Below are 25,401 nucleotides of genomic sequence, written 5' to 3' on the forward strand. Positions count from 1 at the left end.
GGGGTCCCGACCCACATGTTGAGAACCACTGGGCTACTGGGATTCTTCCCTCTAGTAGAGTTGTAGACTAGTAGGCCTAGTGTTGGTGCAAACCTCCCTATCTCTTCTAAAGCCCTCCTCAGAATATGGGGATATTAGGGTTCAAGACAAGTGGATATAACCCATGAAATTATTGCGCGTGGGCTCTTTCGTGCATGCGCTCGCGGGAGGCAAGAGCTGGATTGTGGTCATCTTTGTGAAATATTGCCCGGCGTTTACTCGCGGAGCGAGTGTGTTTCTCCACCGCGGGGGCGGCGCGATCCCCGGCCCTGCAGATCGAAGCGAGAAAGCCGCCGTCTGTAGGGCTCTCTCTCTCGCTCCGTCGCCTGCATGTGTGTATGTGTAGAGGGGAGAGAGAGTGGAGGAGCAGAGCAGCTGCATTCACTGCGCTTAGAATTCTCCGTGCGACTTTTACCGAGTGAGAAAACCCCCGCAACTTTCGGGAGAGGTCGGTGGGATGGCTGTAAAAATGCGTGAGAAATGGCATGTGTGGCGTGTGGCGTGAGAAGAGGTTAAATTGCGTGACTCTCACGCTCAAAGCGTGAGACTTGGCAGCCCTGTTGTGAGCTTGTAGATCGGCTATTTTCACTAGTATGGGTCCTGGGAAAATGTCTAATGTTTCTATTGGGTCTTGAGCTGAAAGGTTTGGAAACCACTGCTGTTTAAGTTTTATGTTTTGGTTAAAAGGACAACAACCACACTAACAGAGTGTGGTTGCTGTCCCAGTAACCGGTAGAGTCGCCTTCTTCTATTTGTTTTACTGAGAATAAGGTTAGAAATAAACTTGAGGATTACACATATTTTTCTGAGGTTTAGATTAGGAATAGGATTAGGTTTTGGCACCGTTTTACTGAGGTTAAGGTTAGATTTAACCGTTTAGGCATAGTTTACAGAGGTATGTACGGATCTTAAAGATCTCAATGGAAAATAACAAATAAGCCTTGCCTTACCCGAGTTTCCTTTTAATTGACCTTGTATCAGTGAACTTTACTGTCATGAAACTGTGCCTTTTCCTATCCAAAACCTCCAATAAATACCTCAATCAATCAATCAATCAATCAATCAATCAATCAATCAATCAATCAGCCCAGGCGAGTTTCTTTCCTGCAACTCTTCTGCTATTAATTCACTGTCCCAGGCCACACCAGCCCAAAACCCAGGCAGAGTCTGGGGACCATCCTGTCCTTAAAAACAACCCCACTCACACTGGGAACTAATTAAGTAACAGCAAACACAACATTATATGGTCCTTTTCCTTCCTGTAGCAATGTGTTTCTGGAGGAAGATGTCAGACATCAAGGCAATTGATATCTGATTAGAGAGATATTAATACAAAATACTTTAAGAGATTAATCCTAGATTAAATGGCCTTTATGCTGGCGCCATCTTTTGGCCAAACTCTCCACTTGGACACAAGATGTGTCAAAATGTAATGGACAAATTGTCATGGAACTTGATCAGTTCATTCATGCTTCCTGGGAGATTAACCTTATTAACCCTAACCAAGTGTTGCATGACCTTGATCCTCTAGCGCCACCATCAGGTCAAAATAATGAAGAGCTGCTCGAGTATGGCAAAAACGGAACACAATTATTTTTGCTCGATATGATTATTTACTCCTTGAAACCAAAGTGTTAACAAACACACAGAGTGGTTTTATCTTTCTTGTTGACCAAAAGGCTCTCTTTCCATCATCTTGGCTCAGATCAGAACTAAACATCTCACAGTCTGACTGAGATTGAGTTTGGCTTTTTAGGTTTTTAGTGAGTGAAAATCCACAGATGTAAAATAATGATCTTTTCAGCCCTACTTTGATCACTCCCCTCACCCTGGTCAACAAAGGCTGCTTACAGTATGTGATCAAATACCATCTCTCATCCCCTCTTGTTAGTTTGGGGATATATTTTGGATCACAGCCCGGTTTTTGAACTACAATTGGTTGTATCCTATGCTTCCTCTGCAGGGTTTCCTGCAGGAAAAAGTCTTGACCAGGGGGGATCCGAAAATTTTTGCTAATAATGAATTAATTCAAGTAATTAATTCACTTAATTTGTAATATTAATTCTTAATTTTGCCCTATAAAAAACACATAAATGTGCCCATGATGACGGAAAACAACTAAATTCCATCCATCCATCTTCAACCGCTTATCCGGAATCGGGTCGCGGGGGTAACAGTTCCAACTGAGACCTCCAGATTTCCTTATCCCGAGCAACTTCCTCCACTCCCTCAGGGAGTATACCGAGGCATTCCCAAGCCAGTTTGTAGATATAATCCCTCCATCTGGTCTTTGGTCTGCCACGGGGTCTCCTCCCAGTGGGACGTGCATCGAGGACCTTCCTAGGAAGGCGCTCACACAACTAAATTAATTCCCTTATTTTAGACTAATTCTTATTTTTGCCCTCAACATAAAAGGAGAGGTTGACTCTTGTCTCTTGGCCAGGGGGGACAGATTTTAGGCCAGGGGGCCCCCTGGCCTATAAAGTGCTGCAGGAAACCCTGCTCTGTTTTACATTAAACCCTTTTTAAAACACATGACACATCAACGTGTGTAGTGTGTACAGCCCTACAGTAAAGGGTGGTGGTTATAACTATTGGTGGGGTTGGGCATAATAAGGAAGCATGGTTGCAGAGACATTGAAAGCAGATTGGCTACTCTCATCATATTCACTTTAGACCAGGGGTCTTCAACAGGGGGTCCGGGACCCCTAGGGGTCCTTAGAGTTACTACAGGGGGTCCTCCAAATCTTTGTGTGATAGAAACCTTTTTCCTCCTTTTTTATATTAACCACTTGAACCCTAATGTCCATATTCTGAGAACTTTAGCCAAAAATAGCAGATCTACAAGCTCACAACGCCTCGCGCTGGGAGGCGTTGTGAGCTTGTAGATCGGCTATTTTCGGCAAAAGGTTTGGTGTAGAGGGGGAGAAAGAGCAGACTAAGTACAGAGTGAAAGGTCAAGTTTATTAAGTATTGACGGTTCAAGTGGTTAAATATCTGAAAACACATTGACATGAATTCAAAATACACTGATGAATGTGCTGTCAAACAATGAAACTAAATTTATATGGAATATGGGGGTCCCTGCTTTTCATCTCTCTCTCAGCTAAGGGGTCCTTGGCCTGAAAACTTTGAAGACCCCTGCTTTAGACCATTATTTGCATATTCTTGAGTCAAGAATCTTGACTCCACTAGGTGTGAAGTCATTAAAGTCCTTGTTGAATTGCTTCATTTCAGAGCAGTGTGTGGAGTCCAGACTGCAGGTGAAGATGAACTCTCCAGACTCAGCCAGGGCTGTTTCTATTAAACAGGAGGAACCCTAGCATCGCTATGCAGGGGGAACATGTGCTGAAAGTAGTCCATCTACAAGCTCACGACTTTTAGAGTATTATGTTTTTAATATTGTTTCATAACTTCATGATGAAGTGAACCCATTGAGACTGTGTAACAACATTACTTGTATTTAGTTTAAAAATCATTCTTAAAGATGGCGTGGTGTTGACTCAAGCGGTGCCAACTAAGCGATATGTTGCTTTTGTACTTGTAATGAGCTCCGAGTTACTGAATACCCCTTCACCTCTTGGGATAATCCCCGACGCCGCCCGGAACCCTCCTTGGGTCCTAAGCCCAAGAAGTTACCAGATCTTTTTTAACAAAACACTATCACTAACACTACACTATACCTTTAAGTTAACACAAACAGGTGTTATAACCTTTCTCATTTGCATAAACCTACTATTACACATATACATATTTACATATTTACATTACATTACATATACTTATTTAACACTAACATAAATACACTTCTCTGAATAAAAGCTGAGCTATCAATGAGACCCTCTTTAACTGGTGAATATTATTACTTTCTGCAGCAACTATTTATTTTAGAGACCAGGATATGCACCTTACTTTAGAAATGTAGACCTTAGGTCTGAATGGAGAATGCAAAACCACAAAGACAATGAAAGTATGAGTCTGTCCAACCTTGTAGCTCTCACCAAGGGCTGTTTATGGAGAGAGGCAGCTCGACTTTATTAGTACAAAGAGCCCACTGCGGACAAACTGTCCGTCCGGTTAGGGTGAAGGGATTTGTACTTTATTGTCCGCCGAGCATACCCAACTGACACCTGCCCGCGCAGTGTCAGCCTCTGAAAAGGTGAAGGACCTTTAACTTAAGAAAACACTTGTGTTGATTCTTACCAAAGGTCTAGTTCAGCTCCATAGCCAGAAGTTACTTCGAGTGCCTGAAGGTGTTCAAAACCTTCCTCCCATGAGTGCAGCCTTCCCCGTAGGGAAGGAGAGAAAGTCAAACCTTTAAAAAGTAAACTCTTGAAAAATGACTTCAGACAGACACCAGATAAAAGTGAATGAAAAAAGGCTTTAGTGGATAAAAACAGTTACAAAATATAAAACCACCAATACAGTAATTGGCAATGAAAATAATAAAGAGAAGTACAAATATAAGTACTTAACTAAAACAGCGTCAAAATCTCTCTAAGTATTAGAACAAGAAGTGGTGCAAAGTCCAAAAATTGCACTAAGTACAAAAGGGTAGGCTTCCTTCCAGCCCCCGAAGGGGCCGGAGATACCTGCAACACTCCTCACACTCTTCAAAACCTCAAGAACAACTAACAGGAGACACGAAGCAGCCTCCTTTATACAGTAGTCCGTTGCAGTCACAGTGACGTGATTTACACACAGAACATATTTTAGCACACACACGTTTGCACGCTCTCACGCACTTCTGCATGCACTAACACGCACATCCTTTCATAATCGAGACGGTGAAGGTCAGGCTAGACTCCCCCATCCATGCCAGGTTGGGGAGTCGTCCGTTCTCACATCAGAAGCTTCTGGGAAACACCTCTCTCCCAGGATGTCATATCTCATGTTGACGTGATAAGAGATAACAGCACGGACCAAATGCTAGGGAATCTCCCAGCACGGGCTGGCACCTCAGTCCAAGATTTGTGTTCCCAGACAGAGAAAAGATAACAGCTCGTTAGCGTGGCCAGCTGCATTTGATGAGTCATCTCCAGTCCAAGGCCATCTTGGAGCTGGATGCCTCTCTCTCTCCACTCAGCAGACACAGTGCACAGGGTTCCAAAAGACAGGGTGCCATACACCTGGGGTCACAGGCGGGACCCCTAACAGTACTATTCACCATGGGCTGTTGAACATAGCATGTCTGTAGAAAATGGTAGAGGAGAACAGAGGAGATACAGGGCCTAAAATTCTTTGACTTTTTTTTGTTTTACAATTTTGCTCAAATAACTGATCTACAAGCTCACAACACAGCTCATCAAAGGCTGCTTACAGGGGACTGCCCATAAGTCCGAAGGTTCATTAGTCTGAATTTAGTTAGGGTTAATGAATGAATGAATGAATGAATAATTTTATTTGAGTGTCATGCCACCTCGTGGCCCATCCCTCATGGGATTATATGACACCTTTTCAGAAAGGTTACAATATTCTTAGATACATTCCTTTTTCTTTTTTTCTATACATCCGTTACCAGTATAGGCTACAACATAGATACCAGCGGGGGGAAAACAAAATAATAATAAAATAAAGCAAAACAGAGCATATGGTACTTAACCCCTACTGGTTGTACAATGCTTTTTTTCTCAAGTCCCAGGCTTTCTCAAAGTAGTTTGCCAGTTTAAATACATATTTTTCAAATAGACAGTTAATACGTTGTGAGTCACTGATATCCCACATATAAATATCGTCAATATTATTAAACAACTCTTCTCTGGGTCCCGAATAGAAGGGACAATACAGAACAAAATGATACTCATTTTCTATTTCATTAAGATCACACATTTGACAGATACGTTCTTCTTCATCCAACCCAACATAACAACCCGTTTCAATATGGAGTGGCAGAATACCTCCTCTAATCTGAGCACAGAGTGACCTTTTTTTCTTTGGCAGGTTAAATAAAACATATTTTTCTGTATAATAATCATACTTAATTTCTCTGTATGTACGCAATTTTGGTTTACTCCAAATCTCCTCTTACCAGGTATGTTTGATCTGATCAAACAGCATCTCCTTTAGAGCCACAACATCAACTTGTTCTAATCTGAGGAACACGTCTTCCACTCCATATTTACAAAACATAGCATGCATGTCCTCTATCCAGGGTCCATTCTGATGTCTGTCCCAATTAAATACTTTCTTCGTTAGCCTATTATCATTCATAGTGACTAATCTATTCCACAACCTGACTGTGCAGACCTTCCATCGAACATCACATGGTTCCCATCCAATATCTCCTGATGCTGCTGCCATTGGCGCATATTTATGTACACCCAGGAAATATCGGATGGCTCGGTTGTGCACAGCTACACTCTTAGGGAAACTCCCATGACCCCAGACCCCAGCACTGTAATCAAGAACTGGGCAAACGCAAGCCTGATAAAGTGTTGTGTAGGTAAGGAAACCAACATCTTTGAGTGTCTTGATTTTACCAATAACTCCCCCTAATGCTCGGCCTGCTGATTCAGCAAGGACTGTGGAACCATGGACCAGACTCATATGCTCATCAACATAAAACCCCAAATATTTATAGGACTTTACGTAATTAATCTTTTTCTCACCAAAATAAAACTGATACTTACTAATGTGAGTTCTAGAACTTCTGAAGTGTATCACATTTGTTTTCTTTTCATTTATGGTCATCCTCCATTTTTTACACCACTCACTTGTATGCAAGAGCATTTTTTGCATATCAGATTCCTTTTCGGCTATTAGGACAATATCGTCCGCGTACAGGAGAATGCTCACTGCAGCTTCCCCACATTGCACACCACAGTTTAGAGACTTAATTGAGCATGCTAGATCGTTAATGTAAACAGCAAATAATGTGGGCGAGAGATTATCTCCTTGTTTCACTCCCAGAGGTGTTGGAAACCAATCTGTACAAAATTCATTAATTTTAACACAAGCTACAGGTGCACTGTATAAAGATTGTATTGCTTTGTAAAATTTACCATTCACTCCGTATTCCAACAGTCTGCACCAGAGTAGGTCCCTATTTACAAAATCAAACGCCTTTTTGAAATCAATAAAACAGGCAAATGTTGGTTTCCTCTCCTCTAACCTGGTCCTTATTATTGTACATAGTGCATAAAGATGGTCAATGCATGCTCTGTCTTTGCGGAACCCGTTTTGTTCGTCTACCAGTACATGTCTTTTCTCGAGATGGCACATGAGCCTGTCATTGAGTATGGATGAATATATCTTGTAAACTGTGCTCAGAAGACTAATTCCTCTATAATTAAGAGGTACCCTCGGGTCGTCACTTTTAAAAATTGGGTTTATAATAGATCTAAACCACATTGATGGGATTTGACCCCTTTCAAAACATTTCTTAAACAGTTCATACAGAGTGTGAAATAGCACTGGTGACTTAAGGATTTCATTTGACAAAATGTTCTATACCTGTGGCTTTTCCTGTCTTAGCTCTGTTAATGGCCAACTGGACTTCTTCTATAGTCAGCTCAGTGTTAAGATCATCATTACCAGGCTCCTCCTCCAATGTAATCTCACACTCTTTTACAAAGAGACATCTCTCTTTGTAAAAGGTTTCATCGAAGCTTGTTGTGTCATCACAGAAAAGACATTTAAAATCTATTTCCCACCTTTTAATAACTTGTGTTAGCTCATTAACTGAGTTACCATCCTGCCCCAACACCTCCATAGGGATTTTCTTTGTCCTTATTGGGCCTAATTTGTTAATTTCCTTCCAAAATGATTGTGGATTTGAGGTTTGAATCCTTTCAAAATGCAATACCTGTCCTCTTTGATAAGATCTTTTATGTTTCCTATAAGTTTTATCAAACACATACTGACACTCTTTATACGTTTTCAGGTGGTCCTTTTTCCCAGAATGTGTACCTTCATATTTCAAGAATGAGTGCTCTGCCTTATGCATAGACTGCCATAAATGCTGTAACTCTTCATTCCAATAGGGTTTTCTTGGGTATTTGGGGTTCTTTCTTGCATTATTATGGTTACTACTACTTGTATACTCTTTTCCCACATTGTTGCGGATACATTTACAGAAGTGTTCATACCACAGATCTAATTGCTCTTGATCTACCTGATCATTCTGTAATTGTTCATTTAATAATAGTAATTCTGATTGGCTCATCTCTGATTGTAAAAAGTATTGTGGTAATTTCCTACATACCCTTTCATTAGACTGAGGTAGAACCACTTGAGGAACTTCTTCCTGCTGATAAGTCATTTGGCCTGTCTGAAATACTAGATATAATAGAGAATGGTCAGGGAGTCTGCTCCTCTCTCCAATTAATTCTACACATCCTGCTTTATCCACCAATTGAGTTGGAGTGATCACCTCAAAAGATATACATGACTGCAAACAGTCCTGTGGAATCAGTATGTAGTCAACCACAGCCTTTCCTTTAGTTGATACAGATGTATAATTATCTTTAAGGGGGCTAATTCTTCCATTGACAATACAAAACTTAGAATCTCTCAGAAATTCAATTAATGATTCTCCATGTTTATTAATAATTAAATCTAATGGTATTCTCGTTGGAATTTCATCAATTTCTTTAACATAATCATATAGGCCACCCACCCTACTATTCAGATCTCCACATACATATATGGCGTCAGCTTCTGAACATAAATATATCTGACTCAGGAGATGGCTGTAAATAACAGACGCATCTCTCCCCCACACTGACATTTCGGGTGGAATATAACATGTAAACACCACAAATGTATATCCAGATTTTATATGTGAGAACTGCAGACCCATAATTCCAGTGTGATTGTACATTGTATTCACTTTGTATGCTTTCTTCAGACCATGGCTTACAAGAAAACCTACTCCCCCAGACCCTTTTGGAGCTCTAGTATGCTTGACTCTATTATTGCCAAACCACTCATATCCTTCCAGATAAATGGAATCCTCTCCCACCAAGTGAGTCTCGTTGATTGAGATTATGTCCGGCTTCATAGAATGAATAATAACGGATCTCAACTCACAGTTTCTCATTGTCCATCCGTTCACGTTCCAATGTGCAAGGGAAACGGTGTCACGGGCTGAGATAGCAGCACTTCAATGTTCTTCATCCTCTTCTAACGGGGGCATCGCCATTGGCGCCTCAGAGCGCACTGCTGTGCGCCCTGCGTTGCGCTCTGCTCCCCCCGTCGCCGTTCGTTGCGTTCTCCGTCTCGTTTAGCCAGCCTCCCATTGCCGGTAATGTAGAATTCTTTTCCATTGGGGATCTCCTGGAGCAGCATGCGAAAGTTTAGATCTATTAGCCTTTCTGCATGGGTCTTTGCAGAGTGAATGTACACCCTGCTGAATCCTTCTTCTTCGCGCAGCTTTTGTTTTCTTCTTAAGACCGCTACTTTCTCCTCCAGGGAGCCCAACTCTGCTTTGATGAGACCCGGCCCGCGTCCCCTGGGCTTCAGCCGCTCTGCGTTCACTACGCTGGGCACAGGGTGACATTTCAGGCCGTCCACCAGAAGCCGTTCCACCCGCTCCTTCGCCTCCTCCCCCTCCTCAAAGGGGAGACCAGCCACCGTGATGGAAACGTCTATATCGAATTTAGCTCGTTTCATTTTGGTCGCGGAGCTTTCTATCTGGTCAATGCGGGACGTTAATAATCCAATATCCATGTCCAAGTTGTCCTGGACCTGCTTGGTTTTCGCCTCTATTTCTTGTTGAAGGGCGGCTTTGTTCTCCTTAACAGTCTTTGTCAGGGAGTCCCGCATGTTATCCAACTTCTTGGTGAAGCTCTTCTCTAGAGACGAGTGCAGCGTTTTCATCTTTTCGTCAAACATTGTCGCCAGACTTGTTTGCATACCGTCGATACGTTCATTCATTGTTTTCAGCTCTTGCGCTACCGACAGGTTGTTGTGAGCCTCGGCTTGCTCGTCTTGCTCAGTTTGTTCGGCATTTTCCTTGTAAGTTTCCTTGTTGCTGCGAAGGCTTTCCTTTTTCGACATTGTCAGTCGCACTATAAACTTAGTACAACACTAGCTTAGAAACTAGATTATGTTCTCAGTATTCAATTTAATAAAAGTTTGGTTAGTTTGTTACACAGCGTGCTCGGCAAACGAACCAGTTTCACCGGAAACGGAAGTACACCTATCCTGTCCTGTTAATGAGGTTAGGGTTAGGGTTGGGGTTATGGTTAGGCATAGTATTCTTAACAGATTCATTTAGTTAGGGTTAATGAGGTTGGGGTTATGGTTAGGCATAGTATTCTTAACAGATTCGGACTAATCAACCAAATACCATCTCTCATCCCCACTTGTGAGATTGGGGATGTATTTTGGATCACAGCCCAGTTTTTGAACTACAATTGGTTGTATCCTATGCTTCCTCTGTTTTACATTAAACCCTTTGTAAAACACATGACACATCAAAGTACTGTCTATAGTAAAGGGTGGGGAGTATAATATAATTGTTGGTGAGGTGAGGTTGGCATAGAAGGAGGCATGTTTGTAGAAACATTAAAAGCAGATTGGCTACTTTCACCTTATTCACTTTCAATTCAAATTTATGGGGTCATTCATAATTCATAGAAGCAAAAAAAGAAGAAAAAACACACCAAATAAACAAAGCATGAACAAACAAGGAGGACATAAAAGGCAGGACATTCATCCTTGTCTCTGCACATACAGGCTAGAGCTCCAGTGGCTCCATAGCTTAGATCAGGGGTTCCCAAACCTTTTGGTCTCAGGGCACCCCATAAATATCTTTTTTAATCCGAGGCACCCCTACATTATAATTTTCACTCCCAGCACCTTAAATTTATAGTATATCGTCGTTGTCGGGTGGAAACCTTGTATGTTCAAAACCGTTCGTTTTGTATTTATCATCTATAAAATGTACTAAACTAGTTAAAACAGCAGATCTACAAGCACACAACGCCTCGCATCGCAGTTCCTTCCTACATACACCTTCCATTCTAGGCTGAAACATGAAAAGGGCTTTATCTATGAATGAGATGCAAAGAACGCCAGGGAAGCAGAGATCTGATTGTTTTCACGGCGACACTTTACCGCGATGGTCGGCCCCGGTTTGGATTTTAGTTTCGCGAGCGTTTGTAAACAAATGGATTATCTTCCTCAATCGTCAGTGGACACTCACGTGCACACGCACGAAGCTTCCGAGGCTCTTCAAAATAAAGCGTGAGTGAACGGCGGCAGCAGCATCACCTTAGAATAGAACCCACTCCTTGCACATACTGTAGGTGCCATCCTATAACTACTAGGAGCAGTGAGCAGCAATTCTACATGGCTCGGGGGTGCTCAGGGTTAAGAGTCTTGCTCAGGGACACATTGACACATTGCTGGCCTGGAATCGTACCAGGGACATCCAGGAGCTCTGGCTGCCCAGGCGGCCTCACTGACCACTCTATTGCTGCTATGGCCGCCACTTATTGTTGATATACAGTACAGTATATACTTATCCAATAACAGTACAGTACGTAAGCCAGTGTTTTTCAAACTTTTTGTGTCCATAGTTTTGTACACATTGCAATTATTAATGTGTGTAACCACAAACAATGTCCGTCGACCAGGTCATCTCTCTACTTAATGGTTGCGTCTCAAGTTGCTAAACTCACTGCTAAACAATGACCTGCGTGTGGCGCGGCTCAGGAAGTCCTGGCCTGGATATCCTCTGGCTGCAACGGAAGCCCACAACCCCTTGTTGCCTTCCAGACAGACTGACTAAATGGTAAACACTGTCCCTTGTTGCCTGGCTTCCAGACTGACTAAATGGTAAACACTGTCCCTTGTTGCCTGGCTTCCAGACAAATGGTAAACATTGTCCCTGACTGTCGATGGTTTCTGAGATTGCGCTGGCATTGTTCCATGGCTTCTGTGTAGGGATGGGACGATATGAAAATGTCATATCACGATTATTGTGACAAAAGAAATCGTGATTTACGATATTATCGCGATAATCAAAATCTATTATTCTGGGGCCAAACATTTGCCAAAAAATAAAAAATCTACAAGCTCACAACACGCCGCAACGTAACGCGTTGTGAGCTTGTAGATCAACTATTTTTTGGCAAAGACATTTGATGGAGAGTGAAAAAAAGACTGTATCAAGTACGTATATTATAAGTACCTTTTACCAATTATAGAGGGTTTAAGTGGTACGGGATATGCAGCTCGGCAAATAAAAGGTGATTTGATCCCAGTGGATCAATGGACGATATCACGATAAATGATTTCTCCACGATACGATTATAGTGAGTGTTTTTTTTATCACGATAAACGATAATATTGCGTATCGTCCCATCCCTACTTATGTTGCACTGCGCCTTGGCCCACCTATACCGCCTTCTCTCAATCAGTGGTGTAAAGTAGCTAAATACATTTACGCAAGTACTGTATCTAATCTTACAATAAATGCGACAAATCTCTGCGTTCGTGCTTGCGTGCGTGCGTGCGTGTATGTATGTAATCCGCGTATCTCGAGAACTGTTTGTTCCACCGGCTTCGGATTCGGCATGCGCATTCCCCGCGGCGGCGCAGAGTGCAGTGCCCGGCCTTGTCCCAACCCAATGCGCGGTTTTCCATAACGGGCGCGAAACATTCGGAATCTCCGTATGCGGAGGTGATTGTTGACATCAGGCTGTTCCGGCACAAGCGCTGACTCATCTATGAGTCAGCGCTTGTGCGTGCGTTGAGAGAGAGATGAAGCAAGGACCCCCACAACCTGTTCATAGATTCAATAACAATGATTATTATTAGAAAACATACGTTGACCACTTCAGCCCTATATACAGGACTGTTTACTTCCTCCATTTGAAAATTACAGATCTACAAGATCATTTGAAGACTTTTTCCACCACTGCTCGCAATAATGTTTTCCTTCTCTCACCCACTGGGGGACGCTGTGGGTGCTGGGGGCGTGTTCTCTCCTCCGCGTTATCAGAGGAGAGAACCCTAGGTGGGGTTGGCGATAGGGCCTTTCTGTGTGGAGTTTGCATGTTCTTCCCGTATCTCCCTGGTAGATACCCTCACAAAAACATGCAGTAATCCTGGTGGCCTGATGGAGGGGAAAATAACGTGGAAAAACGTGTTCCTGAATAAAAAGATTTAAAAGTAAACTAAAATGTTGATTTAGTAATACAACAGTGTGTGTGTGTGTGTGTGTGTGTGTGTGTGTGTGTGTGTGTATGTGTGTGTGCGTGTGTGTGTGTGTGTGTGTGTGTGTGTGTGTGTGTGTGTGTGTGTGTGTGTGTGTGTGTGTGCGTGTGTGTGTGTGTGTGTGTGTGTGCGCGCATGTGTGTGTGCACGCATGTGCGTGCGTGTGTCAGACTGGGACAGGGAGAAGCTGCTAGAAGCGTGGATGTCGGACGCGGAGGGCTGCTGCCAGCGCAGCGGCGTGACCATGCCCACCCCCCCGCCCAGCGGGTACAACGCCTGGGACACCCTGCCCTCGCCCCGGACCCCCCGCACCCCCCGCTCACCCCTCACCCTCACCCTCACCTCACCCACCGACAGCTGTCTCACCCCGCCAGATGAGGAGGGCCTCGCCACGGTGAGACAGAACCTTCCATGTTCTTTTACGCCATTAACGCTATAGATTTTAACCACTTTAACCATTATTTTATGCTTTATCTATTGAAAAATAGCAGATATACAAGCTCACAGCGCGGCGCAACATTTCTTAACATTTTTGAAAATATGTGCAAGTCAAGTATTTTTGACTTGATTATATAAATGTCTTCTAAATCCTTCTTAGCAAATATTTGAGTTACAAAAAAAGATGTATAAAGATTTGCAAAAAAGGCCACAATTTTCAATTGCAGATATACAAGCTTACAGCGCAGCACTCGGGTGCCGTGCTGTGAGCTTGTATATCTGCTATTTTTCAATAGCTAGAGTATACAATAATTTCAGGTCTTAAAGGAGTAGTTCACCCCCAAAATGACTTTTTTTCTATTGATTACTCACACCATGGAGACTTGAGTTTAATAATATTTTTTTGTATTTGTCGCATTCCTAAGACAAAAAAGTAATGATAGTAAATATACGGGACCCAGATGCATTTGGGTCCCCATCCGGAATCAATGGGGATACATTTACTATCATCACATTTTTCTCTTAGGAATGCAAAAAAAAAAAAATATATATATATATATAACTGAACTCAAGTCTCTATGGTGTGAGTAATCAATAGAAAAAAAGTCCTTTTGGGGGTGAACTACTCCTTTAATGCGCTAACCCAGTGGTTTTCATACTGTATCAAGGTCCATTATTTATTCTGCATTTGAGCCTGGCCCACGGAACCAGCGTTTTATGACATAGCCTCTCAGACCCAAAACCTAGAATATTTTGTTATCGTTGGATAAGATTTGGTCCACAATTCCATGCTGTATTGTGTAGGCTTCCTGTAACTTAAGTAATGCAGGTGTTAGACAATACTTTTGCTCTTCAGTGTGTACAATGAAACCAAATGGACTCATTTCACACTCTCAAGGGTTAAAGATCTACAGTATAAAGGTCCATTTGGTTACCATCATTTACCAAACGACCCCACGACCCTACACAAATCCAGCATGTTCATTCACTGCCGACAATTATTTTTCTCTCCCCTTTTTCTCCTTTGTAGAGCTCTTGTATTCGTCCATGCCTTATCCCTTATCCATAAACTTTTTCTTTTTTACTATTTTGAAAAACATTTTAAAATACTTAAAATGCTCTCTATATGTTGATGTAGATCAGCTTGTTAAACCTTTTTTTAAATAAGTTATGGACACAAATATAGCTGATAATGTTTTATATTTGTTGATGCCATGGTATTTCTGTGTTTATTTTTGTCCATGTTGATGAATTGAATACGTAGGACCACTAGAGAAACAAGTCCCAAGGACCTTTTTTGTGTCATGCTTTTAGTACTAAATGTCTGACTGCACCTTGTGCTGTTTTACGTGTGTGTGTGTGTGTGTGTGTGTGTGTGTGTGTGTGTGTGTGTGTGTGTGTGTGTGTGTGTGTGCGTGTGTGTGCGTGCGTGCGTGCGTGCGTGCGTGCGTGTGTGTGTGTGTGTGTGTGTGTGTGTGTGTGTGTGTGTGTGTGTGTGAGTGCGTGTGAGCGTGCGTGCGTGCGTGCGTTGAGAGAGAGATGAAGCAGGGACCCCTTAGTTGAGAGAGAGATGAAGCAAGGACCCCCACAACCTGTTCATAGATTCCACAGTTTTATCGTTTGACGATACAATCATCAGTGTATTTTGGATTCATGTCAATTCGTGTTTTCAGATATTTAACCACTCGAGCCGTCATTACCTAATAAACTTGACCTTTTCACTATGTACTTCGTCTGCTCTTTTTCCCCTCTACACAAAACCTCTTTACCGAAAATAGCCGATCTACAAGCTCACAACGCCTCGCAGCGTGAGGCGTTGTGAGCTTGTAGATCTGCTATTTTTGGCTACAGTTCTCAGAATATGGACGCTTGAAGTTGTTAATATAAAAAGGATTGGAAGATTTGGAGGACCCCCTGTAGTAACTCTGAGGACCCCCTAGGGGTCCCAGACCCCCTGTTGAAGACCCCTGGCCTAGAGTAGACACTTCCAAATAGACGTCTGACATCATAGATGTCTGACGTCATAGACCACCATGAGACTGACACAATATGTCCAGACGTCAGTCACGTTTTGGCCACATTATGTCCAACTTGAACAACCAACCAGGTCTGTTCATTTTTTTGGTCAAAGTTGATCCCATGCCAAAGCGCCAGTGCTCACCCAGCAGTTTGCTGTCACCCAGGCAGATGCGGGCACGTGCCCATATTGTGCACGCCCCCATGTGCACCCATTCTCACCCTTAAGGTGTCTTACTAGTTCAGCTGGTATCCTATAGCTTAAATGTACTGTACAGATCATTACTTTGATGCTATAGTTCAGACTGATGCTAGGTTATGGGTTTACCTGGGATACACTGGTACACTACACCTACACTGTGTCTCTGCATTTGATGCATGCGTTTGATTACTGTAAAGTCACTCTGGATTATGGCATCTGCTAAATGCCTACATTATAAAATGTGTGTGTGTGTGTGTGTGTGTGTGTGTGTGTGTGTGTGTGTGTGTGTGTGTGTGTGTGTGTGTGTGTGTGTGTGTGTGTGTGTGTGTGTGTGTGTGTGTGTGTGTGTGTGTGTGTGTGTGTGTGTGCGCGCGTGTGCGTGTGCGTGTGCGTGTGTGTGTGTGTGTGTGTGTGCGTGTCAGGTTCCTGAACGTGAAGATCCAGGAGGGAGATGCTCACAACATCTTCTGTCCAGCCTATGACTGCTACCAGCTGGTCCCTGTGCAGGTCATTGAGAGCGTGGTGTCCAGAGAGATGGACCAGAGATACCTGCAGTTTGATATCAAGGTACTGTACACACACACACACACATTGAATTTTCTTTTGGCAAACCTCATTATTACGGCCAGCGGGCCGGCGTTATCACTGTCCTCTCTCCTGGGCAGAGGGTGGCAAGCCTTGATGTCATTACAGTCCAGTTCGATGCCCTGCTTGGCCTGTAGGAACTCTGCCACCTGTAGCTCCGTGGAGTTAACATCCATCTCACTGGGCTCTCTTTTTCCAGGCGTTTGTGGAGAACAACCCGGCCATCCGCTGGTGTCCAGCGGTGCGCTGTGAGCGGGCCGTCAGGCTGAGCCGGCCGGGACCAGGAGACAACGACCCTCACACCTTCCCTCTGCTGCCCTCCCCTGCTGTGGACTGTGGCAAAGGACACCTGTTCTGCTGGTAATGACACTACACTATTACTACACTACACTATACTACACTACACTACACTACACTACAGTACACTACACTACACTACACTACACTACACTACACTACACTACACTACACTACACTACACTACACTACACTACACTAACACTACCCTGCTGTGGACTGTGGCAAAGGACACCTGTTCTGCTGGTAATGACACTACACTATTACTACACTACACTATACTACACTACACTACACTACAGTACACTACACTACACTACACTACACTAACACTACCCTGCTGTGCACTGTGGCAAGACGATCCACAGGCTCACAACGTGTCACAATGTAATGTCAATGGCTATAAATCAAATTTTTATATCTAGATAAATAAATAAAATCTAATCATCATCTAGGCTAAGCCTAGCTGGTGAAAACCTTTTTAGATCAGTTAGAACCCAGTTTTAGACTGAGGTCTAATGTCCTACTATGGCTCACTGGGTCTCTCCCTCTTTTTCTCTTTCTCTCTCTGTCTCTCTCTGTCTCTCTCTCTCTCTCTCTCTCTCTCTCTCTCTCTCTCTCTCTCTCTCTCTCTCCAGGGAGTGCCTAGGTGAAGCTCATGAGCCGTGTGACTGCCAAACATGGAGGAACTGGCTGCAGAAAGTCACTGAGATGAAGCCTGAGGAACGTACGTGTTGTTGTTCACTGCTCACTATCAGACACCACACTGATAATCATGCTCACATATAGAGTCCTAGTTGTTGTTCACTGTTCACTAGGGGTTTAACGATACATGGTTGATGATACAATACATGGACGATATTGGTTCATTCATGGGGATACGATGCGATTTGATTCAATGATTTAAAATCAATATAGTAACTATTTAGCAAAGACATTAAATCTGTGTGAAACATGTAAAACAACTATTATTATGGAAGTAAACGCTGTGATTCTCTAGCAAATACATGGACATTATATTTCAACACATATGGACAAACCCACCTTGACATGAACACAGAGATTACCCACATTTATCGATAGACCAAGAGTAGCTATATGGAATGGAAAAGTAATTAAAGTCCTCTTTTTAATTTTCCCTCTTAAAATCTCCAAATACAAGGCACAAATACTTAGTTTCCATACAATCAATTATTTATTTGCATTGCAAAACGATTAGATACCGATTACCACATTTTAAAACAATATGATACAATACAAAGTCAAAATGGTACCATGTTTTGCTTTTGCAAACGATATAGTAGATCATTCCAAATTAAAATCAATGTTTTGATTCAGTTACTATATCGTTACACCCCTACTGTTCACTGTCAGATGACACGCTGACAACCATGCTCACATATAGAGTCCTAGTAGCCTTCTTGTTGTGCTGCTAACATGTTTCAGCACAGAGGCTTCCTTCCTCAGAGCATCATGAAAACATGACTCTGTCAGACTCTTGTTGTTATGTCTTGTATGAAGTCACCTCCAGGTAGGGGAGAAGGTAGTGGTACATGCACTACATGAGACTACAACACATGTACAAGTAATAGTAAAAACTATTCATAAAACAAAGGTGATCATTGCATCCAGTGTTGATTGATTCGTCGACTAAAACCATGACGGAAAATGTCTGTCGACTACCTTTTTTACACTGATGAAAACGAAATGAAAACAAAATAATAACTAAGCTATTGATTGATTGATTGATTGAAGAATTTATTAGGAGTTTACATAGGAAGAGGTACAGTTTCATGACAGTACTGTTCACTGGGACAAGGTCAATTAAAAGGGTACGCTCAGAAAAGCGAATGGATTATTTTCATTGAGATCCTCTAATGCCTATGCAGTGGCGGCTCCAGGGGGGTGGCTAGAGGGGGTGGCTAGAGGGGGCTTTAGCCCCCCCTGATGAAGGCTTCGCTCCCCCTAAGCCCCCCCACCCCACAAACCCAATACTGATGAAAAATATTTAAGGAATAAATAAATATAATGTACATGAATATGTGAAAGACAATTGACTGACTTCTATGTAAACCATGCTATAAAATCATACTTTTTATGATGGAAAGCATCTTCAGCCTCACAAAAACCTTATCTGATCACCTACAGTCCTCAGATTTGGAGCTGGAAATTGCCAATGATCTGGTTTGTTCAGTTATCCATAACCAAGGTGCGAGTGAATCACGTTTGTCATTTTAGTACTATTCATTATTGTTTGTTGCCAAAATGAATTAGCCCCCGCTCTAAAAAAGCCAGCTCCCCCATAGCCCCCCCAGTCACAATTCTCTGGAGCTGCCGCTGTGCCTATGATGCTGTCCATCCTATGATGACTGAAAACTAAACTAAAATATTAGGGAGGGACTAGTGGAGAAGAGATCCAGTAGAACTAAAAGACAAGTCATGTATTTTACGCTTGGTTGCACTCACAAGCTCACAGTGATTTTCAGCATGCAACCAAGTGTAAAATCAGTCATTACGACGCCATCAAGGCCCGCCGAAAATACATTTTTGATGACAAAATCAATTGTAGATTTAGTCAACACTAGACTAATATATATATATATATATATATTATATGACTAAAACAAAATGGAATTTCATTCAAAAGACTATGACTAAAACTAAATATAAATCTGCTGTCTAAATGAACACTGGTTGCATCAATGCAGTATATCACAGGTCTATAATGCAACAAGTCTCCAGCATGGTATTTCATGGTTTGTTACTCCCTCTAGTGGCATGATCTTGTATAGGCTTTGCTTCAACACAATGTTTTGCCAGCATATTGAACATTTCCTGCAGTTTTGTGTCATTTTGTATGCCTTTCCACAGCGAAAAGTGGCTTATAATATGCCATTGGTGGAATTGCAGTTAAGGTTTATGTTAAATTATATATTTATTTTATTTTCTTAATAAGTAGATTTGAGCCTGGAAACCAGACGAAAGAAAAAATCCCTTCGCAGATTTGGTCTGGCACCGCTCAGTTGTGATTGGATTTCACTCCCTCCGAAGTTGTGAGGGACCAATCAAGGCCCAGTATACAAATATAGGGCGGCTATATCACCAGAGACGTTTCTTTTTAATATTAAGCCTTTCTTCATGTTTTTTTTTTTCAGCTGAATATTGGGGCGAATATTTCGTATTTATTTCATTTTTTTTTTGTTTCCATTTCGTATTTATTTTTTCTGATCTTCGCAACTGTCAGCACAGGGTCCCTTGCTCTCTCTTCTTGGCCTGAAAAATATTTTTGCGGATTTTGGATTTCCAAAACGCAAACAAAAAAAACACAGCATTGTGCTTAATATCTATGCAGTGATATTGATGCGTGTGTGTGCTTGTGCGTGCGTGCGTGCGTGTGTGTTTGTGTGCGCGTTTCTACGTGTACGTGTGTGTGTGTGCGTGCCACAGTGGCGGGTGTGGGCGAGGCATACGAGGACGCTGCCAACTGTCTGTGGCTGCTGACCAACTCCAAACCCTGTGCCAACTGCAAGTCACCCATCCAGAAGAATGAGGGCTGCAACCACATGCAGTGTGCCAAGGTACACGCACACAAGCACGCACACACACACACACACACACACACACACACACACACACACACACACACACACACACACACACACACACACACACACACACACACGCGCACACGTTTGCATTACTCTACAACAATGTTAGGACGACAATTTTATGAATGCCATTCTTGATTATGTTTTTACTTTATTTGGATTGACGAGGCCAAAAAAACACTTTGGACGTCGGTTGAGCTATTTTGAAGTGTGTAAGCCCTTCAACTACTAACCTCACATCACCAGTCTTTCCACCTCGGAGGAAAGCCTGGTATTGGTTTACAACGGGCCGTTTGATCCGGTCTAGGTGTGGCCTAAACTGGAAACAAGCAGAAGAAGCGGCGTCGCTTTGTTTTGGTTCCCCCTGTTTGTTTCCCCAATCCCTATTTAAATGCTCGAAGAAGTGTAGTCTTTCCAGTCGCTGCGAGTTGGACTAAATGATGGATATACCAAACAGACTTTAAAAAAAATAAGCATAACTACTCAATGGTTTTATTGGGCAGGCCCTAAAATGATTTCCTTGAGAAATTGTTTTGGGTTCAACTGATTGGGGTTCAGTAGTTCCGGCCAACGTGTAGTCCGTCTAATGACTACAACATGATAGGTTGTTTCCTCTCCCGACCGGCTCAGAGTCCTCCCAGGCTATTCAACTACAGTAGTAAAGTGAAGGTGTTTCAACTAATAAGGTGCCAGATTATGCCACGAGATACCAATGATTTTAGAGCATTTTATGCGGGCTGAAATGTAATTAAATAAGTCATTGAGGAGTGAGTTTTCTCTCTACCTTTCTTAACTCATTTACTGCTATTAAAAAGTCGTACTATGTCGTTTTCCGACACAATGTGCTTGCCTTTTAACATGGGCATGTGCTGCAAGCATGCCGTGCATTAGAGGTCTGCGCGGGACTGATTTTTTGATCCCGCTCCCGCCCGCTCCCGCATCATTTCTGACCACTCCCGCCCGCCGCCGCAATGATTTTATTTTTGACCGCCCGCAGACAATTCCTCTCCGCCGCTCCCACCCGCGACAAACAAATTATGTGAATTTTGACCCGCGGACTCCCGCGGCGCACATTACCGCAGAACGTCCAACAGCCTCCCTCCCAAGAAGGCACATTGAAATGAGATCCAAAACCATTACCAAACAAAAAAGTGTGCCGTGTGCGCCATGCGAGGAGCATATTTGTGACTACTGACTACTGACAGTTGGTGAGAACAAGAAAGAGAGAGAGAGAGGGAGAGGGCGAGCGAGGGAGCCACGGCCCGGAGTGAGAGAGCAAGAGGCGAGAGAGAGAGAGAACTTGGTGGAGAGAAAGAGAGACGCAGTCCACGTACTGTATCAATGTGGGTGCGTTGTCCTCACTCAGCAGGGAGAATTGCGTTCTCTATTCACACATCTTGACTTGCTAAAGAAGTCACGTTGACGTTTGTATAATCCATTGAGATCCAAAACCAACAGGACTAGTGAAGGCTACGTGCGCGAGAGAGGAGCATTTGTGAGGTTGTTAACAGAGGTAAAGTGTTTATATTGCGATTGGACATAGGCGATGGGACTATATTATAATAAATAGTTGTTATTTAGGCTAAATAGTGAGCGACAATGCCGCCGCAAATATCTGCCCACCGGTTAGCCGTTAACAGACGAGAGAGGGAGGGAGGGAGGGGGGGTTAGAGCGAGAGAAAGAGAAATTCCACGTGCTGTAGGTCCATGCGTTCTCCTCAGGCGCTCAGCAGGGGAAGTTACATTGATTCTCTACATATTCACATCTTGCTAAAAGTATAGATAAAAGCTTATTGCGGGAGAGTGCGGGATTTTGCGGCGCCGCCGAGTTTATTTTGACCGCCCGTCCCCTCCCGCAGGGATTAAACTACCGCCCGCGCCGCAATACATGGTGACGGGTCCTGCAGGTCCCGCGGGAGTGCGCTCCCGCTGCAGGGCTCTACCGTGCATGCCATGGTAAACTTTCAAACACATCAACAGTCCTTGATATTCCATTACGAACATGTCGGCACTGAGCAGTCAGCCAGCGTAAACAAGGAAGCAAAGCGTCCGGGGACAGGATACAGGGAGTGGTTGTCCCGCCCCCTGTTTCTCAGAACATCCGTATCCGGTTCCAACGGGTAGTCGGCTCTCTATAAAAAAAAAAGTCAGATCGGCGACCATACTTTTAATAGTTTTATAGCGATTAAAGCATATTAAATGATCTGGTTCCTCGGAGAGAGACAGCAGCATGTTTTCAGGTTCCTCGGGTTGTGACAGTAAATGTTAATGTCTCTCTCTCTCTCTCTCTCTCTCTCTCTGTGTGTCTCTATGTCTCTCTCTCTCTCTCTCTCTCTCTCTCTCTCTCTCTCTCTCTCTCTCTCTCTGTGTGTCTCTATGTCTCTATGTCTGTCTCTCTCTCTCTCTCTCTCTCTCTCTGTCTCTCTCTCTCTCTCTCTCTCTCTCTCTCTCTGTGTGTCTCTATGTCTGTCTCTCTCTCTCTCTCTCTCTCTCTCTCTCTCTCTCTCTCTGTGTGTCTCTATGTCTCTCTCTCTCTCTCTCTCTCAATTCAATTTCAAAAGCTTTATTGGCATGATAAAATATTTCTTACATTGCCAAAGCATACATATAACATAAAACAAAGCATAACATTGGACAAAAGTGAATTATAAACATCCTAACAACAATAAATAATAATGAAAATAAGTAAATAACAAGCAAGCAAGATACAAAGATAACAATATGACACATTTTTATCCAGATGTACTTGGTTCTTCTGTCCACTGGCTGTCCCTCAGTTGATGACAACTCCTCACATATTGTGCAGCCAAAAAGGTGCATTTCGACTGTTCTCCCAGAACATATTGAAGTGACGATGTATTAATGGTGGAATCAAATTCGTTATATTTTTCTTTAATTTTAGGGAAGAATGAAGCTCTAATGTCTTTATATTTGTCACAGTGTAACAGGAAGTGTAGTTCTGTCTCCACCTCTCCTTGAGAACAGAGTGAACACAGTCTGTCTTCTCTAGGCAGCCAGCTCTGTTTGTGTCTGCCTGTTTCTATGGCCAGGTGGTGGTCACTGAGTCTGTACATAGTCAAAGTCTTCCTCAGTTTGGGATCAGTAACAGTGGACAGGTACTCTGCAACTGTGTATTCTCGGTTTAGGGCCAAATAATTGTGTTTTTGTTGTATTTTTCCAATATGTGATATAGTTTTCTTGTTGCATTTTGATAACCTGGTTGGTGGAGGTTGTTTTAGTCAGGGGAGGGTTGGTGGAGGTCAGTCTCAGGACCAACTGACTGAGGGGACTCTTGTTTATGTTCTCCTCTTGGCATTTTAAGGCTTGGTGATGGTAGGAGGTTGGGTCACTCTTTTGAAGGTGCTTGTGAAATTTGAGTGCTCTTTTCTGAATGTTAATTAGGAGAGGGAATTGGCCAAGTTCCGCTCTGCATGCATTGTTTGGGGTTTTTCTTTGAGTTTACAAAATTCAGTGTGTGAACAGTTTCAATTGGGTGTTTGTCCCATTTTGAAAATTCCTGGTTTGCCAGGGGACCCACACTTCAACTACCATACAGGGGCTATTGGTTCAATAATGGATTTGAAAATCTTCAGCCAAATTCGAATTGGATATACATTTTTAACAGATTTCCTGATGTCTCTCTCTCTCTCTCTCTCTCTCTCTCCTCTCTCTCTCTCTCTCTCTCTCTCTCTCTGTGTGTCTCTATTGTCTCCTCTCTCTCCTCTCTCTCTCTCCTCTCCTGTCTCTCTCTCTCTCTCTCTCTCTCTCTCTCTCTCTCTCTCTCTCTCTCTCGTGTTGTCTCTATGTGTCCTCTCTCTCTCTCTCTCTCTCTCTCTCTCTCATCTCTCTCTCTCTTCTCTCTCTCTCTCTCTCTCTCTCTGTTGTCTCTATCTCTCTCTCTCTCTCTCTCTCTCCTCTCTCTCTCTCTCTCTCTGTGTGTCTCTATGTCTCTCTCTCTCTCTCTCTCTCTCTCTCTCTCTCTCTCTCTCTCTCTCTCTCTGTGTGTCTCTATGTCTCTCTCTCTCTCTCTCTCTCTCTCTCTCTCTCTCTCTCTCTCTCTCTCTCCTTGTGTGTCTCTATGTCTCTCTCTCTCTCTCTCTCTCTCTCTCTCTCTCTGTGTGTCTCTATGTCTCTCTCTCGCTCTCTCTCTCTCTCTCTCTCTCTCTGTGTGTCTCTATGTCTCTCTCTCTCTCCTCTCTCTCTCTCCTGTGTGTCTCTAATGTCTCTCTCCTCTCTCTCTCTCTCTCTCTCTCTCTCTCTCTCTCTCTGTGTCTCTATGTCTCTCTCTCTCTCTCTCTCTGTGTGTCTCTATGTCTCTCTCTCTCTCTCTCTCTCTCTCTCTCTCTCTCTGTGTCTCTATGTCTCTCTGTCAGTGTAAGTATGACTTCTGTTGGATCTGCCTGGAGGAGTGGAAGAAGCACAGTTCGTCTACAGGAGGATATTACCGCTGTACTCGTTATGAAGTCATCCAACACCTGGTGTGCGGACTGAAGTGTCAGGCTAAAGCAGACCAGCTGTCACTTTGAGTGGCAGTTGGGGCAAAAGCAGTCCCCACAACAACATTTACTATTCTGTCTAGGGATGTGAAAAAAAATCGACTCAAAAATCAACTCATGCTCACCGCGACTCAAAAAGTATGAGTCGAAAAATCTTTTTTTTTTTTTTTTTTTATGTTTTTATCGCTTTTTCAAAAATGTTATAAGCATTAATGTTTTCCAAATGTGAGAGGACCGGTGTGTGTGTCTGTGTCGGAGACGAGTGCATGTCTGTGTTGTGCATGCATGCATCGCAGATTCGCATGCATGCAGCGTTAGTCAGGTCCGCGGACTACTGTTTGTGAAAATCGATTTTCGGCCTCGACCGTCGATGCGCAAATAATGAGTCGATTAACATCCCTAATTCTGTCCCTATCGGCACACAACTTGAACGGCGCCGAGTCGGCTCAAGTGAAGTTCGCAACGCCCGGCCCGTGGCTCAAGTTCGCTTGAGACGGCGCGCCTCCTTCGTGGTCTAATAAATATAATGTATCAGTGCGGGTGGCGAAAAATA

At 43.1% G+C, this 25,401-nt stretch overlaps 1 protein-coding gene and 1 pseudogene across 2 annotated transcripts in view; both read left to right on the forward strand.

The window, feature by feature from the left end:
* Positions 1-25,401, forward strand: part of LOC308292798 (ankyrin repeat and IBR domain-containing protein 1-like) — a 101,587-nt pseudogene that overhangs the window by 59,701 nt on the left and 16,485 nt on the right. The gene's annotated exons all lie outside the window — the stretch shown is intronic.
* On the forward strand, positions 13,124-24,878 carry LOC308292277 (ankyrin repeat and IBR domain-containing protein 1-like; the record flags this gene model as incomplete). The annotated part of the gene is made up of 6 exons (XM_080734592.1): positions 13,124-13,600; positions 16,199-16,429; positions 16,647-16,807; positions 17,383-17,471; positions 20,192-20,322; positions 24,726-24,878. The coding sequence occupies exons 1-6, from the start codon at positions 13,358-13,360 to the stop codon at positions 24,876-24,878; spliced, it is 1,008 nt and encodes a 335-aa protein (XP_080590718.1). The 5' UTR covers positions 13,124-13,357.

Source organism: Nannobrachium achirus (genome assembly GCF_963921795.1).
Source record: "Nannobrachium achirus genome assembly, chromosome: 10".
Classification (NCBI taxonomy): Eukaryota; Metazoa; Chordata; class Actinopteri; order Myctophiformes; family Myctophidae; genus Nannobrachium; species Nannobrachium achirus.